The sequence below is a fragment of the Onychomys torridus genome, chromosome 4 (genome assembly GCF_903995425.1).
Source record: "Onychomys torridus chromosome 4, mOncTor1.1, whole genome shotgun sequence".
NCBI lineage: Eukaryota > Metazoa > Chordata > Mammalia > Rodentia > Cricetidae > Onychomys > Onychomys torridus.
Window position 1 is genome coordinate 65,558,974 of NC_050446.1, and position 21,359 is coordinate 65,580,332.

A 21,359-nucleotide genomic window follows, 5' to 3' on the forward strand; every position below is an offset into this window, starting at 1 on the left:
TTTCTTTCCCTCACAACTTGCCCTTCATTACTCCCACTGTTGTCCAGGTTGTTCATGTAGATCTCATCCATTTCTCTGTCATTGGATGATCCCTGGGTCTTTCCTAGTGTCCCGTTTTCTAAGTAACCTCCCTGGAGTTGTGTAGCAGTCTAGTCATCTTTGTTTTACATCTAGTATCCTCCTATGAGTGAGTACATACCATGGTTATCCTTCTAAGTCTGTGTTACCTCACTCAGGATGATTTTTTCTAGATCCATCCATTTGCCTCATGATGTCATTGTTTTTCTCTGCTGAGTAGTACCCCATTATGCATATGTACCACATTTTCTTTATCCATTCTTCAGTTGAAGGGCATCTAGGCTGTTTCTAGGTTCTGGCTATTACAAACAATGCTGATATGAACATAGCTGAGCAAATGCCCTTGTGGTATGATTGAGCATTCCTTGGGTACATGCCCAAGAATGCTACAGATGGGTCTTGGGGGAAATGGATTCCCAATTTGCTAAGGAAGCACTATATTGACTTCCAAAGTGGCTGTACAAGCTTGCATTCCCACCAGCAGTGGAGGAGAGTTCCCCTTGCTCCACATCCTCTCCAGCATAAGCTGTCTTCTGTGTTTTTGATCTTAGCCATTCTGACAGGTGTAAGGTGGTATCTCAGAGACGTTTTAATTTGCATTTCCAGGATAATTAGGGATGTTGAGCAATTCCTTAAATGTCTTTCAGCCATCTGAACTTCCTCTGTTAAGAATTCTCTGTTTAGTTCTATAGCCCATTTCTTAATTGGACTGTTGGGCATTTTTATGTCTGATTTCTTGAGTTCTTTATACATTCTGGATATCAGCCCTCTATCAGATGTGGGGTTGTTGAAGACCTTTTCCCATTCTGTAGGCTGTTGCTTTGTTTTGTTGACCGTGTCCTTTGGCTGGAAACTGGGGACAAGTTGGGCAGGTCCTCCCGGAATGGCTGGCGTCCAGGGGTGGGACCCAGGGGCAGATGCCTCTCTGACTATAACCCCAGGCACTCACCTCTGGTCCACATGGGAGTTCCTGGATAGATGGGAGCTGGGGGCTGGTCTCTGAGTCTCAGGAATTGGCTGGGGTCTTGGGCAAATGGGTGTGGGGGCAGGGTGTGTAGACTGCAGGGTCTGCCTGCAGTTTTGGAAAAGGGGAGCCTTCTGACAGGGCCCGCCTATTTGCTGGAAACTGGGGACAAGTTGGGCAGGTTCTCCCGGGATGGCTGGGGCCCAGGGGTGGGACCCAGAGGTGGTTGCCTCTCTCTGGGATTTTATTTTTATCTTACTGGTCTTTTGCTAATATATTATGGTTTCTGATTTTGTGTTTTTATGAGTATGTGCATGTTATGCTTTTTTGTTTGTTTGTTTTGAAAGGAAGCAATATTTATTACAAATACACCAAATAATTGTTTTGACTTCAAACTATAAAGAAAAGATGCATAAAATAATAATAAATAAGTCCTTATATAATGACTAAAGATACATAGCAACAAGGAAACAGATGTTTCATAAAATGACAATTTTGCATATAGAGACAATAAAAAGGTCAAAGCTGTAGATAAATTGAAGAGTAATGACACACTTTGATTAGAGCATATTCAAATATTTTCAATGAATTTTTAGTACCAGTGAATTATAAAAAGTCAATAATGTCAAAGAAATCAATTTGAGTAATATTGGGCACACAATTTAATACATTTTCAAATATATAGACTGAACCAATATCATTATCATAGGTGAAGAAAATTGATCGTAAATCAGTGAAGATTAAAATTTTCTGCTATTGTTTGTATTTTATTTTATTTTTTTCTCATTCTCATGGAGAATGTTTATTCATTTTTTTATTTTGTTTTTTTTAATTATTATTATGTGTTTTAAATTTTATATATCAGCCATGGGTTCCCCTGTCCTCCCCCCTCCTGCCCCTACCCTTTTCAATGATTAATTTCTAGTTTGTTTGTTTTTTTTATTTGCCAGTTTGTTTTCTAAACAGAGAGAGAGAGAAGGCATAAAGTTGGATAGGTAGGGATGTGGAGAGGATCTGGTTGATGAGGCGGGGAAACAGTGATCCAAACATATTATATGAAAAGTATTTTCTTTCTTTTTTTGTTAACTTTTATTGATTCCCTGTGGGTTTCATACCATGCATTCTGGTACTATTTATCTTCCTGTCCCCTCAGTTCTGCCTTCTACCCTTGCAACCTCTTCCCAAAAAATCCACAGCACCAAATTTAAAAGAATAGCCCAAAACCAAACCAAAAAAGAAGAATCTTGTCATGAATGATTGTAGTGTAGCCCATTGAGTCACACAATTTACCCTTTAGTCCATACACCTTTACTTGTGTTTATTGTCATGAGTCATTGGTGTGGCTCTGGGCCTCTGATTTCTGCTACACCACCAATAATGGGCTCTCACTGGGGCTCCTCTTGGATATCCTGTTGTTCTGTGACTTGAAGATCCTGCTGTTTTGGATCTGTAGGTTCGTCCTCTTCACATACTCCAACAGTTCATAGATTCAGTGATGTTGGGGTGACCTGATTCATAGCCCTGCTTCTGGGCCTGGATCATAGCTGGGTTGGTCAGTTCACTAGCTTTCCCTCATCATCATCACCCAAATAAGCTCCCTAGCACTGCCTCAGGTAGCTCACCCAATGCAGCCTATAGCAAGGAGCAAGTCCAGTCAGTTCTCTTGTTCTCGGGTCCTCAGATCCATTCCCCTTCACTCACAACCCCAGGCCCAACTCTACTGTTTTGCACAGGCAAAGATGAAGGGCCCTCTCTCCAGATTGTTGTAGGGGCATATAAGGTGGGATGGGGTCAGATCTCCTGCTCTTACACACTCAGGGCTGGCTTACCTGAACGCCAACAAAAAAGTCAGCTCTACTGTTCCGCCCAGAAAGAAAGCGGAGTCTGCTTGCTTTCTCATGTGCTGCAGCCACTGAGGATCAGGGCTAGCTATCTCTTGTGACACCAGGGCCACCTCTACCATCTGCCATGGTAATGGATGAGAGGGGAAGGCATCTTTGCCTCATCCATGCCACCATGTGGTAGATGAGGGGGAATGGAGTCCACTCTCCTGCTCTCCTGCATCCCCAACCACAGGGTGAGCTATAGTGTGCCTACCATTTGATGTGCACACCTATGGTGAGGAGCAGGTCCATCTTTCCTAAGTGTGGGGGTGAAGTCTCCCCTGAGGGGTAGGGCCAGCTCACCTGCTGCAAAATCCATTGAGGAACAGAAGCAGCTATCCCAGGGCCAGTGAAGAGTGGGCCTGGCTCAGCACAGCATTGTTCCAATGACACCGGCCATGGACATTGCCACAGATATCCTGCTGCAGCAGGACTACAGACCTAGACATGGCCCTCAGTAGTGGACCATGCCCAGATAGCTCCATGGCTCCAGTTAGTATCACCAGCCACCCAGATCAGCATAGCCCCAGGTATGGCATGGTCCTCAGACATGGACATTGTCCAAAGGGGTCAACCAGACCTGAGTCATTCACATGGCTTTCAGTGACAACAGGAGCCCAGGACATCAACTCAGACCCTGGCTGCTATAGCGCCATGGACCCCCCCATACATGGCCCTCTATAGCAGCTCTGGCCCAGACTACACCATGGCCCCAGGTGACAACACAGACCACTCAGATCAGGATGTCCCTGATGGCAGCATAGCCCTCAGATGCCCTCATGGCCACAGGTTTCAGTCCTCAACCTGGGCATCTATGTAATCTTTGGCGGCAACATGGGGCACAGATATCAATACAGACCCTGGATGTGGTAGGATCACAGGCCCAGACATGACCCTAGGCAGCAGCCCATGCCAGGATGTCAACATGGTCTCAGGTGGCAGCACAGGTCATCTAAACCAGCATAGTCCCCATGGCAGCACCACACTTGGACACCAACAGTCTGCAGATAGCTGCCCAGACCACAGGCCCCTGCATGGCCCCCAATGATGACAGGAGCCACAGACACCAACACAGGTCCCCTAAGTTTCTCCAGGGCCTAGGATCAAGACCTGGCCCTTAGCCATAGGCCAGGCCCTGACATTTCCCTAGACTTTGGTGGCCAGCTGGCCATTCATATCAGGCCATTCATATCAGCCCATTCCTTACCACCCTTACCTTCAGATCCACCTCTCTCCCCAGCCCACAAACCATTCTGCCTCTCCCTCTCTCCACTTCTCCACCCTATACACTCTCATTACAATGGTGCCCACCTGCCCATGCCAGGGCTCTTGATTGGGTCGCAGGTGGCACTTGGTTAAGTACTTCCCACCCCAGTCACAAGGGGAGCTATTGCCTTTCCTTTCTCCCATGCCTGGGCCTAGAGACATCAGGTAGTACTTGGTATGATGGTACCTGATTCCCCAGGTGCCAGAGGTGCTAGGCAAGTGGTTGACTGTGACCCCCCATAGACCCAAAATTCTAGGGGGTGCCACCTGTTTCCATCACCAATTCAGGCCCCAAAATATTTTTAATAAAAAGCAAAATTTAAAAGATGGTGCTGTGAAGATATTTTCTGTAAATTAAAACATTCCTTCCTGGAGGAATGCTCCTTAAGACTTGGGGAATAAAACTTATCAGGCTCAGAAAGTAAACAAAATCAATGTGATGGGGTTCTTAAATTCTATAGACAGACAACATTTCAGGAAAGCTCCTCTCCAAGTGGCTGAGCTACCTACAAGTCATCTGGGGAGCTCCACACATCAGTTTGCATGAGTCATCACCAATGCTGAGGTGGGCTTCTCAGTGACATGGTTGTCTTCAAGTCAACACTGTTTCATGTAACCCAGGAAACTCATTGGCACACCAGGCTGAACCTGAGGGAACTGTTCTGTTGGTAGGGGTAGTGCTCTGTCTGGGTTGACCAGATGTTTACCCAAGTCTCTGCAGAAAAAGTCACACAACACTAGATATTTATATATACTTTCTTTGGGGAAATATAGTTTCCCAAACCATCTTCTGTGACTTTTGGTTTCTTTCTTCATTTTTGTTTAAGTTTTGAGTCAGGATGCGGCTGGCTGTGTGCCTTCCACTGATCTCAGACTCAAGATTTATTTTCCTGCCTCTACTCATGAATGCCTGGATTACATTCACACACCAGTACAAATGGTGACATACCATTGTTTTACCTACCTTTTCACTCAATAGTAAGTTTTCCAACTCAATCTCTATTGATGGATAAAAAGATTTGATTTAATTTTATTTTGCTCTTTGCAAAGCAATCTTGTATCTGCTATATATTAATAAAGGCATGCATTGCTTGTTTACCTACTTTACTACAAAACAGTTAAATGGTGAATGTATTTGTCCATGTTCACATTATAATGAGCTTTTTCTAAATCAATACCTGTAATTACATCAAATGATTTAATTTGGGGAGTTTTAAAACATATTTTTGTCTTTATTTCTTGACAGTTTCATATACTAGTTTGCAGTCCCACCATCCTTGCCAGAATTTGTTGTCTCTTATTTTCCTTTTTATAATGTTTATTAGTTCTTTGAAAACTCTGTACAACATGTATTGTTCATATTCACAGCTCCTCCGAGGTCTGCCCCCTAGTTACTTACCCACCCAGCTTTGTGGCCTCTTTTTGTTTTCCTATCAATTCCAATTTGTGCTTCCTAACTATCTTTGGATATGTGGCCTTTCATTGGAGCATGATTGATTTACCAGAGGCTACATTAAAGAAAGCTAATACTCCTTCCTCCAGCAGCTAAAAATTGCCAATAGTTCCTCTGCTGGAGATGCTATTTCATGCTTAGCTCTCCTCTTTATGCTGGGATTTGTTCTCTCTTGCTTGCATAAGCCTTTTGCACGCTTTCAAAGATGCTGTGAATCCATATGCGCAACTGCCATTCTGTTTCCAGAAGATGCTATTTTTCTTTTTTATTTGTTTTTTTTTATTTAATACTTTTATAAAATATTTTTCAATAATATGAATGGTGTTAGCTTGGCAAGGCTGTGGGAAACATTTTTAACTAACAAAATAAAATATAAGATAAAACAAACACCATAACATCAAAGTTGGACAGGGAAAACAAACAGAAGGAAAAGAGCCCTAAGTGAAGACAAAAGAATCAGATACCCACTCATTCACACATTCAGGAGTGCATAAAAATACTAAACTAAAATATATGCAGAGGCCCTGGTGCAGACCAGAGCAGGACCTGTGCATGCTGCTTCAGTCTCTGTAAGTTCATTTGAGTTTTGTTCTGTTGATTTAGAGGACTTTGTTCTGGTGTCCTCCATCCCCTCTGGCTCTTATACTCTTTCTGCCTCCCCATCTGTGGTGTTCCCTGAGCTCTGAGGGGAATGATTAGACAGAGATACCTCATTTAGATCTGTGTGTTTCAAGGTCTCTCACTCTCTCTGTGCTGAATGTCTGGCTGTGGGTTTCTGTATTTGTTCCCATCTGCTGCAGGTGGAAGCCTCTCTGATGATGGTTCAGCAAGACACTCACCTATGAGTATAGTAGAATACCATTAGAAGTCATTTTATTGTTGCCTGTTTTTTTAAGACCAGTATTATTTGTTTTAACCCTAGGTCTCAGGGCTATCTAGTCTCTGGTTGTTAGTCACTCAAGCAGTGTCAGGTATGGGTTTCATCTTGTAGAGTGAGCTTTAAGCCAAATCAAACAATAGTCAGTTACTCCCACAAGCTTTGTGCCATCATTACCCTAGCATATTTTGAAGGCAGTACAGACAGACTGTAGATCAAAGGTTTTGTGGCTGGCTTGGTGTTCCCATTTCACTTTTGGAAGCCTGCAAAGTACCTTCCCACATGAAAGACACTAGAACATGGAGTGAAGGTTCTCTATAGGAACCAGCTCTACCTCTTCATGTTCAATGAGTTATGTGGGTGTTGTCTTCAGCAATGAGCCCTGCTCTCAGTTATGAAGAACAACATATTGACTTGGCAACAGCCTGATTTGTTTGGATATTTCCACGGGACCTGTTTTGGCCAACAACTGCATTAGATACAACCCAGTCAGTCCTGGTACTGGAAGCTTCATCTGATGACAAGAGATTGCCCATTGGAACTCTGTCTCTCTCATTATTTGGAGACTTCATTAGGATTGCCTTCATACATTTTAGGAAGTTATTATTTTCATCAACTCTTTGACTCTTACACTCTTTCCATCCCTTCTTATACAATAATCCTTGAGTCTTGGGAGGAGGGGTGTGTTATGTAAGTTTCATTTAGCATGACTGTTCCACGTCTCTTGTTCTCTGCACCTTGGCCAAATGTTAGTCTTTATGACCATCATTATCTACTGCAAATAGAAGTTTCTCTGACGAAGGCCGAGATATGCATTAACTTATGGGCATAACAGTAAATCACTAGAAGTCAGTTCATTAGTACATCCATTAAACAGAGTAGTAATAGCAAGTTCTCCTCTCGAGTCTATGATCTGCCTAGCCATAGATTCTAGGCCCAATAATTATCTCAGTTATAAGTTTTGCCTTGTGGAGCATGCCTTAAGTCCACTCAGAGAGTTGTTGGTTGTTCTCATAATATTCATAATATTATTGCACCAGTGGGCATGTCTTGCCAGGTCAGTCATTATTGTAGTTCACACAGTACACAGCTAAGTATTCTGTTACATCCTATTTCTCAATATGTCCTTCGGTTTGGTAGTATCATGCGGTCTTTTTCGCTTTGGCTCTGTAATTTAGTCTGAGGTAAATTGATATAATGTTTCTGACTTTGTTCTATCTACTTACAATTTTTCAGCTTTCTGTAATCTTTTAGTGTTCCATGTGAATTTTAGGATTTTTTTTTAGTTTTGTGATAAAGGTCTCTGAAATTTGGATATGAATTGGATTGTATTTAATCCAATAGACTGATTTCTGAAGTACAGTCATTTTCAAAATATTCTGCAATATAGAATAAAGGAATATCTTTTCATTGTTTGTCTTATTTCTTTCTTCAGTGCCTTGGTGTTTTTCTTATGAATATTTTCACCTCCTTAGCAAAGCTTACTCCTAGATAGTCTTAAAGAATAATGAACAGAAAATAAATATTTTCTTGATTTCTTTCTCAGAAAGCTCATTGCTGGTGTGTATGAAAGCCATTGATTCCCTGTGTGTTGGTTTTGTGTGTTTTGCTGCTTTGCTGAAAATACTGATTAAATATGCAAGATTCTGTTGGATCTTTTAAATATAGCATCTTGTTGTCTGAATATAGGATATATTAATATCTTTCTTTCTAATTATTATTCCATGTACATATTTCTCTAGTCTTATGCTCTTATTAAGACTCTGAGAACTGACCTAGTTTGTGTCTCTATTACTGTGATAAACACCATGATGAAAAGAAACTTGGGAAGAAAAGGGTTCATTCTTCATCACAATCCATCATTGAGGGAAGTCAGGGCAGGAACTCAAGCAATCTCCTGGAGACAGAAACTAAAGATGGAGACCATGGAGGACTTCTACTCAATAGCTTTTTCTTCATGACTAACTTACCTTGCATTTTTATACAACCCAGGATCACTTGCCCAGAGGTGGCACCACTCACAGTGGACTTAGCCCTCCTGCATCAATCATTAATCAAGAAAATGCCCACAGACCTTCCTGAAGGCCAATTTAATGAAGGTATTTTCTTAATTGAGGATCCCTCTTCCTAGATGACTCTACCTGTGTCAAATTGATGGGGAAAAAACTATCATAAGCACTACATTGAATAAAAGAAAGAGTACCATGGCCCAGCAGTGGTGGTGCACACCTTGAATCCCAGCACTCAGGAGGCAGAGGCAGGTGGATCTCTATGAGTTCAAGGCCAGCCTGGTCTCCAAAGCGAGTTCCAGGAAAGGCGCAAATCTACACAGAGAAACCCTGTCTCAGAAAAAAAAAAAAAAAAAGAAAGAAAGAAAGAAAAAAGAGTACCATATAGAAATCTGATGATAGTTAATTGCCTTATTTTCTGAGAGATTAAATTCCTAGCCAAAAATCCTTATTTACATCTTAAGGTGTACTCCCTCCTTTTTTCCCCAGCAGATTGAGAGTTTGGAGGACTTCCATTGATGTCCTTGACCCATCTGAAGTAGATTTATCTTCAGAGTCAGAGATAAATATCTAGTTTCTTTCTTCTACATGTGGATATCCAGTTTTTCCAGAACTCTATTGAAGATGCTATCTTTTATCTAATGTGTATTTGGTAATTAACTTCATAAGTTTATTTTCCACGTCTTAGATCAGTTCCTCATCTATTTAGTTGGGTCCTCTATTTGATCTTTGCATCTTAAAAACATAATATTATGAAGAGCTAGAATATGGAAAGGAATTCTGTAAGGACACACCTCTGGGTGTGGCATGCTGCTACACAAACAAGACATTGCTGTTCCAACATGAGGTCTCCACAATAACAAGCTTGGAAGCTGGGCAGAGGTGCCACATGCCTTTAATCCCAACACTTGGGAGGCAGAGGCAGGTGTATCTCTATGAGTTCCAAGCCAGCCTGGTCTACAAAGCGAGTTCTAGGACAGACTCCAAAGCTACACAGAGAAACCCTGTCTCAAAAGACAAAACAAAACAAAACAACAAGCATGGCATGAGGAGATTATACAGATGCACAACTCTTACCTGACACGTTACAGGCACTGATGGATCTTAACAGAGGGAGAGTTACTCTTTTTGGAGGTGTCAGGGGAATTGTGAAGTTGCTCATTCCTCAGTAGATGACCCCAAACATATAGTTGAATGGACAGCACTAGTTTCATCTAGTGAATTATTTTTTAAAAATATCTGGAGGAAGATGAGAAATATGTGGGAGGGAGCAAGGAAAGCAGGAGGAATGAATAGGGGTAGATGTGATCAATGTGGATTGTACCCATGAGTGAAATTATGAGTCAACCAAAAAAACTAGTTAAAGCCAATACTATTTTCTGCAAGTTCAATTTTTTCATCATTGTTTTCTGGTGTTGATGGGGATATAAGTTTATGGAGTTTTTATAGTAAAGTATTGTCTTTACTATAATTGTTGTACCTTGTTCGTTAATTTGATTTTTCTATTTATAGATTTTCCTCTTTTCTCTCTGTTTGTTTTATTTTGTGTGAGTCTTCCATGTGGGTTGTTTTCACTTGCATTTATGTTCAGGAGGAAAGCTAACTGCCGTAACTACTATGATGCTTTGCAAAAGTCTCAGTGTTAATTACAGGAGAAGAAGTTGTGCTTGTGACTTATCTCCCTGTAATATTTTTAGACATGAGTATGAGAGTCCCAGTTGGAAAAATGTGGTATATTCAAGTAGTAAAGGGAAGATAGGGTATGGAATAAAGGAGAGGAGTAGGAATGAGGGGCAAAGTATATAGACTAGAAATGTGAAAATCTATAAAAAATATTGTATAGTAGGTTTGGGAAAAGATACAAATAAAAGAGACTTTTCTAATAACCTGTACTTTACAACACATTAAACACTTGAAGTACAAAGGTATACCTACCTAGTCTGTCCAACAATGACAGCACCTGATTCCACACAATGACAGCACCAGATTCCACACAACCTTCCACATAGCCCTTCCATGTCTCACTCTGGAGATGAGACCATGAGTCATAGAGTGCCGCAGACCACCCAGAGGGAGACCACCACTGCAGGAGAACCAGGGAGAAGGCTCAAGGAGAAGTCAGGAATCGGCAAGGAGAATGACAGACAGACACATGATATGTTGATGTGCTGCTGCAATTTTACTTCTGTATAGGCAATGCTTATATACTTTTACAATCAAGGAACTTGGCAGGGGGTTACATCAGACCATTATGTTTTACAATTATTCAGAATCAGCAAGAAACAATAACAAGAGACATCCATATCTATTTTTGTGTGTCACTTCCGCATCGGGAGTTCATTGTGGCTATTGTCTGAGGGCATGATCTCAGAATTTTGTGAAATCTGTCTCGCGCCAGCGACCACATCTGTGGGAACCAAATTCTTACCAGCCTGGGTTATACACTTTTGGGGGTCCACCTAGGGGCTGTCCACCAGCTCCCTCCTAAAAAGTACTGTGTATACCCCCCGGGAAGTGTGTGTTGGGGAATTTTCTCTAACTCTTTTTCTCTAGAAGGGTCTGGCACGCTATGTTTATTCCCTCGTAACATTTTTATTTTTATTTTCAGTTTTGGGCTCTCTGGCTCTGTTTCTGACAAGAGCTCACACTACTCTACTCTAAACAAAAACGACCCCAGAGATGTATTTGAGGAAGTCTTTTGAGCTTCCTTATACACTGGTCTGATAAATGGAGGTGCTCCGGGTACAGGGTCATCTGGGTCAGTCATGTTGGTGCCGACCTGTACTGGTTGTGCTGTTAACTGGAGAACACACAGATAAGACATACAGAGAAAGATCATGATTAGTGCCAACAAGGACTGTCGTCAGGGCCATTTCGTTCTCCAGGGCTTCCTGGGATCCTCAGGCTGCCTGACGATCGATCGCTGATTGTGAGGGAACCGCTTGAGGCCACGCTCCAGGAAGCTCCAACCTCCACCCTTCAGCTGCTGGGCCCCAGCACAGCGGCATACTTGCTACAGCTACACAGGTGTCACAGCTGTGGGCGTAGCAATAGAGTTCTACTCTTTGGTGAAATGCAACAAGTTGAGGTCAGCTCCTGCTATGCTGTAGTCTCTTCTAATAGCTGGGTCCATTCCTGGGATATCTAGGCCCCATTATAACTTTCTCTTCTGGAGTATGACATAAAAGAAAAGATTGTAGGCATTGGGAATCTCACTACTTCTAATTCCCACATCCCTCATTCAGCACTTTCCAGAGATCTACTGAGAACTCATTAATCCCTGGATTGGGTTGCCACAAATGCCTGAATCCTGGACCAATTTCCTTTTTGGCCTCTTGAGGAATTGGCTTCAGGCTTTATTCTGGGCCTCCAAGCTATTGACTAAGCTGTGCTGGCACAAGATTCCTTGTCTTGTCCCTAACAGCAAGTTCTCGATAATCTTGTGGGTTTTACTTCATTTCATTCTGCTTTGTTTTGTTATTATGTCACCTCTTTCATGGGCTTCCAAAGTTCCTCAGTTTCTCTCTATGGAAGTCTCCTCATTCTTATTATTTCCTTGTTTTTGAATCTCCAGTTCATTGGCTCACACTGAGGAGGAGCCTGTAGTCTGCCATCTTATCCAGAAGTCCAAGTTTGGTTTGGGTTTGTTTTGTTTTGTTTTGTTTTTGTTTGTTTGTTTGTTTGTTTGGCAAAGGAGAAGGGTGTTGTTTGTGTAGTGTAAGTCTCTAATTAGGGTACCATATTAAGTGCTGGCCATATAAAATTAGTTTTGAAGAATTCTTCCTTCTCAATTTTTTGGAAGAGTTCAAGAAGTGCTGTTATAGTCCTACAAGATGATGGGAGAATTAACAAGCATAGCCAACTGGTTCAGGGATTTTTTTTTTCATGATGACCTGCTTTAGTCTCCAAAAGGAATAAAATTTAAGCATGTGCTCCAGCATAAATGAATTAAAGTCATTACTTTAAGTGAAACGGGGAATATATAAAGAAGGGCTGTATGAAGTTCATTGGTAGAATACTTTCCAGAATACAAGAATAGGAACTCAGGTCACAACCCAAGTACATTTCTGAAACTAGCCACTGCTAATGATGACTGTGTGAACCAGGTGGGACTATGCAGAAGGCCTTGGCAAGATTTCAAAAGAGGCAATTATCAATCCTCTGGGTAATTGCTAAGCCAAAACATTACCAGACCCTCCAGACTGTGCAAATCTATTTAAATATTTCTTTACCATCAAGGAAAGAAAAGTTAAAACAAAGGGTCATTGTGTTGATGACTGGAGCAGAGTGTGAGTCAATAAGATGCTTTGTTTAAGAGTAGTTACTCTTAATATGGACAGGTTTCTAGGGAGATGGAGTTACAGAGGAGCTGGAGTTGAGAAATGAAAGGAATTCTCTCTCCACATTGTTCATAGACTCTCAGGATGAAAAAATAATGCCCAAAAGGGTAAGGGGGAAAAGTCTAACCCATTTGATTTTAATCTCTTATACATGTCAAAGTTGCATATACTAATGTTTTCTGATTTGCATAATTGGGCTTTATTCTCAGCATTGTTACCTGGAAAGAATGCAGTCTATTACTGTGGTGTGTGTGGGTACATGCATACATGTGGGGTGGGGGTGTAAGTGTGTGTATATTCATACCACCAGTCCCAGAAAATCAAGAATGTACAGATTAAATCCTAGGAATATCAAAGTTCCTAACTGATATAGTTCAATTTTTGGAGTAAATGATGACAACAGGACCAATAAATAAATAGATAGATAGATAGATAGATAGATAAATAAATATGCCTAAATTAAAGAATTGTCTAGAAAAAATATTAATTCCAATGTTAGCTTTAAGAGTTCACTGAACACTGTGCTGAGTGTGCCTAGAGGAGAAAAAACAATGACTGCATCAATCAGCAAACAGAGGAATCCACAACCATCTACAACTGGTAAGTGAAAACTAAATCTTTTCTCCCAAAATGTGAGCAGATTAATTTGATTTAGCTAATTTATTCTCACTAAACTAGATTTTGTGGTTATACGCTTAACTTGAAGTTGTATATTTTTCTGTGAAATTAACTTAAACACAATAGCACGAGAATACCATTGGTGATTTTACTTAATTAGGTGATGCTGGGAATGATTGGAGTCATTTCTAAACTACGGTGGTTAATGTCTGCATCTCACTAAACACATTGATTCTAGATGGCTATTTGTGATGACTTGAAGTTTTTCCTGTCTCATGATTTCTGCACTGTCACTTTGAAGTTAGGATTAGTGAGTTAAATTTACTGAGAATGATTAACTATATTGTACCCATCTATAGAAGACATGAACAGAGTGAAGACACTCTGGGACTAAATCAAATTGAAAATCAAATGTGCTCCTTCTCACGTCCTCTTCTCCTCACTCTACTGAGGCTGAAATAGTATGTATGCTGATGAGCTCTGTCTCTAGAATTTTATTTTTTGAAGCTAGGATAGGGTGAGAGAATCTTTGGTATAATTTTGGATAGGTCTTAGGGGAAAAGATAAAGAAGTATAAAATACCTCAGCTCATTACTAACAACTCTGAATCATACTTGAAAGTCTGCTTCTAATTCATTTAAAAGAATATGTTGTACTATCCTCAATATTTCTTCAACTTGGAAATGAAAACTAGAGGTTCATCTTATTTGGGGTGAATTACTGTTAAAAGAAAAAGTGTGGTGTCTTAGATAACCCTGTCATTCATGTCTTATAAATAAAAATTCAGGATAACCTCATATCTAGTTTAATTCTAGTTGTAAAGTATGATTAAGGAGGATAAATTTGCCTACTTTTGAGAATAACTTTAACATATGATCAAAGTTCAAGAAAAATTTATTCATGTAATACTATGGTGTTTGGCGAAGATTTTGTGTCACTTGCATGTAGACATCCAAATATGCAGAAAAGATATGTGAAAGAAATTGCCACAGAGAACCAGGGATAAAATCTAGAATGCAGTGCGATCAATGAGCTATAAGTTATATGTTTCTTTGAAATGCAGTAAGAAGACAACATCCTCGGGAGCCACATCTCTATCTCTAGGAGAAGATGCAAAGTTCTTATAAAATGCTCTTCGTATGAAAGAGAAGACTTATAGATTAAAGAGTATGAGAGTTTGAAGTAAAGCAACACTTGTCTTTTTAATGTGTAATGCCCAGTTGTTCCTCGTTAAATACTGCACATTTTACCAAAAAAAAAAAAAAACTATGTAAACAGACAAACAAAATTTCAGTATAATTGAAATTGATGCTATCTGCCCTCTAAAAACACAATGAAATAAGCCATTTTAGGAACTAGTTACACCCTAGCAGTCGTCTTGGAACTCTCATCCAATAACTGATGGAAGTGGATGCAGAGATCCTCAGCCAGGCCCCAGGTGGAGCTCCAGGTGTCTAACTGTCCAGAAGGAGGAGGGACTGCAAGAGCATGAATTGTTGAATCCAAGATTGCAAAAAGTACAGGGACAAATAGCCAATTGAATGGAAGCACATGAATTATGAACCAATGGCTGTGGAGCCTCCAACTGGATCAGGCCCTCTGGATAAGTGAGACAATTGAATAGCTTGATCTGTTTGGGAGGCGCCCAGGCTGTGGGACCAGGACCTGTCCTTGGTGCATGAGCTGGCTGTTTGGAACCTTGGGCTTACACAGGGACACATGCTCAGCCTGGAAGGAGGGGACAGGACCTGCCTGTACTGAATCCACCAGGTTTAAATGAGTCCCCAGGGGTGTCTTGGTCCTGGAGGACATGGGAATGGAGGGGAGGGGCTGGGAGGAAGGTAGGGGTGGGGGCGGGAGGGGGAAGGACAGAGGAACCCATGGCTGATGTATAAAATTAAAACATAATAATAATAATAATAATAATAATAATAAAATTTCAGTATAATTGAAATTGATGCTATCTGCTCTCTAAAAACACAACAAAATAAGCCATTTCAGGAACTGGTTAGAAGAAAATTTGGAAGTCACCCCTTTCATCTAAATAAGGACAGGTTTCTTGTGGCATTTGTCAGGTCCTGTCACTATTCCACAAAAATTCACTAGGAATAATACAACTTAATTTTGTTCTTTATAACTGCATGGGATGTGATATTATCTGCAGAGATGAGCAGAAATGCAACTACATTGGCCTTAAGAACCAGAAGTAATGAGATGATGGACTATTTCACTGTTTCATTTATCACTGAGACAACTTATGGTTTCTTTTCAGATGACCATAAGCTCACAGCCTGAACTGAACTGATGGAAAGGATGAGCAATGTCACAGAATTCATACTCCTGGGCTTGACTCAAGACCCAGATCTGCAGAAACTCTTATTTATTGTGTGTTTAATAATCTATTTGATCACACTGGCAGGTAACACACTCATCTCAGTCACCATCTTCATCAGCCCAGCTCTCGCTACTCCCATGTACTTTTTTCTGTCTTACTTGTCCATCATAGATGGTTTCTACTCTTCTTCCATAGCACCCAAAATGATCTATGACTTGATCTCTGAGAAGAGCAGCATATCCTTCATTGGCTGCATGACTCAGCTTTTTGCTGAACATTTTTTTGCTGCAGCTGAAATCATCTTGCTGGTTTCCATGGCCTATGATCGTTATATAGCAATCTGCAAGCCCTTGCACTACATGACCATCATGAGAAGACCTGTGTGTGTTTCTTTGGTGGTAGCAGCTGGAATTGTGGGATTTGTTCATGGAGTGATACAGACTACATTTATAGCCCAGTTGCCCTTCTGTGGTCCCAACACCATTAATCACTTTATATGTGATTTAATACCAGTTCTGGAGTTGGTCTGCACTGACACTCACACTCTGGGGCCCATGATTGCTGCTAACAGTGGATCACTGTGTTTACTCAGTTTCTGTATGCTGATTGCTTCCTATGTGGTCATCCTTCACTCCCTGAGGAAACACAGTTCAGAAGGGCGTCGCAAAGCCCTGTCTACCTGTATCTCTCATGTCTCTGTTGTTGTCTTATTCTTTGTACCTTGCTCATACTTGTATGTAAGACCAATGACTTCCTTCCCCATTGACAAAATTGTGAGTGTGTTTTTCACCCTGGTGACACCTCTGTTGAACCCTTTAATCTATACCTTCAGAAATGAGGAGGTCAAGAAGGTTATTAAGAAACTCCTGGGTCAAATAAGGTCAGACACTAATTAAAGAAGTACATATTTAGATAGTAATATCTAGTGATACTTTATATGGATTTCTTTTCCCTAAATGATTTAAATTAATAATATCTATTATACTGTGCATCAGAATTAACACGTGGATGACTTTTGTGCTAATATAATAGGAACAATATAATAACACATGTAGAAAATGTGTATGAACGCATCAGGATGATAAGAATTTCTGTGATATTAAAAAATTATCATTTTTGTTCCAATTTTGTATAGTATCTAAAATAAGTTATTAGGAACTATTGTCACCCTAGTCTACTTAGAATGTATTTCTATGTTGGAATTTGTCACCCCAGCACACAGTGTTCCTCCTCTATCTCACCCTTTCTAGCTTATAGTGACCTTTACTCTGTTCTCAACTTGAATGAGATCAAATAAATGACAACAAATTCTGATGAGGAACCAGGGAAAGGGGAACCCTTATTCAGCTTGGTGGAAGGGTAAACTAATACACAGCCACAGTGGAAAACATGGTTTTTCAAAAAAACTAAAAATAGAACAATATGACCGAGCTATAACACTCCTAGGCATTTCCTCAGAGGACTATAACCTATAACAGACATATCTGTACATTTGTGTTAGTTGCTACTCTATTCACACTAGCTAAGAAATAGGATTAACCAAGATGCCTATCACTTAACAAATGGATGATGAAAATGTGGAAATATACATAATTGAATTTTATTCCACATTAGAGAAAAATGAAGATGAATAATGTTCATACAAATAATTAATTCTAAAAAATATTATATTAAATGAGATAATACAGATCCATAGTGACAAATACTGTATGTTCTCTTTCACATGTGGATCCTAGCTTGAATGTTTACATTTCTGTGTTTAAGTTAAAGTCCCTGTAGATAGATCCCTGAAAGCAAGAAAAAAATTTAAAAAGTATGAAAAGGAAGTGGATTTGAAGAGAAGGAACAAGAAAATACACATGATGTGAAAGTAGATGTGTAAATACTAGAGATTGAAATATTTAAATGGGGCAGGGATGGGGCAAAGTGAGGGATGGGGAGGGATAAACAGAAACTAAGGATGTATGAAAAACCATATGGAAACCTATGACTTTATAAACTAATAAAAAGGGTACCAGTAGCCTACCTGAGTAAAAGTCACTATCGGTTGATTTTTTTTTCAGCTTAATCTTATTTGTATTTTTGTTAGTTTTTAATTATTTATTTTATTTTTGAGATTATAATACAATTACATCATTTATCCATTCCTTTCCTCCCTCCAAACCTTCCTGTATAACCCTTCTTGCTTTCTTTTAAATTATTGATCTCTTTTTTGTTAATAATTACTACTACATGCATTATGTATACACATATATATGTATATAACCCTAAATACATAAATACACACTGCCCAGTCTATATAATGAAGAATTGACAGAAAGATTGTAAGAGCCAAAATATCACTTTACTCTGAGATTGTGTCTCCTAGTAATGTCCAAAGCTACACCCTTGAAGTCTCATGGACACGATTGCCTCAACATGAGCTTATACAAAGACAACAGCAACAAACATAGTAGTGTGGACAAGGGAAAGGCCCAGAGAACTCAAACCTACACAGAGTACAACAGGCAATGAAGGAATGATGAAAACAGGAGGAATAGTCTTCTCCAGGGAAAAGCGCATTAAATGATTATCCAATACCAAATGGTCAGTGCTGGAAACATACATGTAAGTAACAAAACTTTTAAAATAGTGTAACAAGTAGATAATGCTGATCTCAGAAGCCATAGTTTGCCAAACAAAATAAAAACCCAGTATGCCCATCAGCCTAAGGGAAATCAAATACTATTGTTCTGCTAAAGGAATATTGAAAAAAAAAATGTCTCCCAATGCCTTGCTGCTATACCCATAGACCTGTGCCTCACTCACATGTCCTAAGAGAAGCTTCCTCCTGCAATAGGTGGGGACTAACACAGAGGCCCACAACAGGACAGTTGATGACATACACAGAATAAGAGACCTTGGAACACCCAGTCCTAAATGCAATGTCTCCACCAGACCTCTCCCTTCAGGATTCAGTGATCTATGTGAAGGAGGAGAGAAAAATTATAAGAGCCAGATGACATGGATAACTCCAAGGAAACAGTGTCTTCCAGACACAACAAGACAGGTGCTTATATGAACTCACAGAGACTGTGGCAGCACATAGAGGCACACAGCACAGGTTCAAGCCAGAAAGGGTACCAAGATGAGAGGGGGAGTGGACATTAATGTCCAACCCTAATCAAGAAGCTATCTCCAACTGACATCAGCTTTCAAAGGAAAAATTAGTTCTCTCCAAAGAAGTCTCACCAGGTACATTATCCACACTTCAGTTTAGGGCCTATGCCAACACTAGATGACAAACACAAAATTAACTCGCTGGTATTTTTATAGACTTTATGCCTCATGTTGTTTATTTGGGTATTTTTTGTCTTACTAGATTTTGCTTATGGTTTCTAATTTTGTCCTTTTTATGGGCTTTGTTTTGTGGTGTGTGTGTGTGTGTGTGTGTGTGTGTGTGTGTGTGTGTGTGTGTAGTGTCCACGTATGTAAGTGTGTTTCATGGTGTTTCATGTTTTTCATTTGCTCTGGTGTTTGTGTGTGTGTGTGTGTGTGTGTGTGTGTGTGTGTGTAGTGTCCATGTATGTAAGTGTGTTTCATGGTGTTTCATGTTTTTCATTTGCTCTGGTGTTTGTGTGTGTGTGTGTGTGTGTTTGTGTGTGTGTGTGGTGTGTGTATGGTGTCCATGTATGTAAGTATGTTTCATGTTTTTCACTTGCTCTCAGTGTGTGTGTATGGTGTCCATGTGTGTAAGTATGTTTCATGTTTTTCATTTCCTCTGTGTGTGTGTATGGTGTCCATGTGTGTAAGTGTGTTCCATACTTTTTATTTGCTTTTTTTTTATTCTGGTTTGTTTGGTGTTTGTTTGTTTGCCTGTTGGGTTTATAAAGATAGAAAGAAGGGTATGGAGTTTGGGAAGGAGATACTGTGAGGATCAGAGAGGGGGAAAATGTAATCAGTATATATTGTTTGAAATTTTATTATCAAAATCAATTCCAGTAAAGTGATAGATGTTTCAGCTATTGTTGAGGAACCTTTGCAACCTCCCCAAACAAAACAAATTACTGACACCCCTTTGGTGGCCAAACAGAACTGATTGCAAGAAACTTTTGCTGAATTTAAAAGGTTGCAACTTGAATACAGGACATGGGGAAATCAAGCTGCAACATAACTGAAAACTTCTTACTTGCTGATCAACGTTCACAGGGCCAGAAGTTGCTACAGAAAACACTCTGTGAGAAAAGTCATCAATGGTCTTACCCATCTGTGAATACTATGTGCTAATACCAACCTGCCAAGGCAAGGTGTATGCACTTGTTCAATAGTGGCAAGACTGTTTTAGAGGTAACCAACTGCTTTCTGATTGGGTCATTCCTGTGCAGGAATGTGTATCTGGTTCTGTAACCTAGTAAAACACCTATGACTGAAGGGGGGTCACAGGATTGAGAGAGAGAGATGTTACTACTCATGATTTGCTAAATAGACATTTAGTTGAATTCCCTCTTTAATACTTATATTTATCTTCACAGATTAGTGATGCTCTCCATGATTGATTGACACTTCTGTCTGCATTGGGCAATTATTGACACAGAGCCTCATGACTAAAGTTCAGAGAATAAGTGATTGAAAGTGTACAGAGACCAACCCCCAGCTCCCGTCCACACTGGAACTCCCATCAGGACCAGAGGTAAGTGACTGGGGTTATAGCCAGAGAAGCAACTGCCCCTGGGTCCCACCGCTGGAAACAGGCCATCCCAGGAGGACCTGACCAACTTGGCCCCAGTTTCCAGCCAATCAGCGGGCCCTGCAGGAAGGCTCCCCTTTTCCAAGACTACAGGCAGACACAGCAGTCTCCACACCCTGCCCCCACACACATTTGCCCAAGACCCCAGGCACTTCCTGAGTCTCAGAGACCAACCCCCAGCTCCCATCCACCCCAGAGCTCACATCTGGACCAGAGACAAGAGGAACTCCCATCTGGACAAGAGGAGCTCCCATCTGGACAAAATAAGGAGACCCCAGGGACTTCCCAAGACTCAGAGTCCAGCCCCCCAAATATTATCCGGCCAGCACTCTAATCTGGCCCAGAGCTCCCATCTGGACCAGAAAGAAGCTCCCTAAATCTGTCAGCTCTCTCTGACACTGATAAGACCAAGAACAAACCCAAGAAAAGATGGGCAGACGCCAAGGCAGAAGTACATAAAACAAAATAAAGAGCAATACAGCATCACCAGAACCTAGCCCTTCTCCAACAGCTATAACTGAATATCACAGAATGGAAGAAGAAGAAGAAAACAACCTTATAAGTAACATCATGAAGAGGCTAGAGCCTTATATAGAAGAAATCAAAAATAAAGTAGAGGAACAGACAAACAAAAAATGGGAAGAACACTATAAAAAACTAGAGGAAAGGACAATTAAAGCAGAAGTAAACAATAAGTCCTTGAAAGAAAATCATGAAAAAACAAGGGAGACAGTCCAAGACCTGAAGAGGGAAATAGAAAAAATGAAGAAGACACTAGCAGAAGGAATGCTTGAAATAGAAAATCTGAGA

The 21,359-nt window shown here is 40.4% G+C and overlaps 1 protein-coding gene across 1 annotated transcript; it reads left to right on the forward strand.

Moving 5' to 3' along the window:
• The first annotated feature begins 15,760 nt into the window (after positions 1-15,760).
• Positions 15,761-16,719, forward strand: LOC118581826 (olfactory receptor 4C45-like). Its single transcript, XM_036184255.1, has 2 exons — positions 15,761-15,789; positions 15,879-16,719. Exons 1-2 carry the CDS (start codon positions 15,761-15,763, stop codon positions 16,717-16,719), a joined length of 870 nt encoding a protein of 289 aa, XP_036040148.1.
• Positions 16,720-21,359: the final 4,640 nt, after the last annotated feature.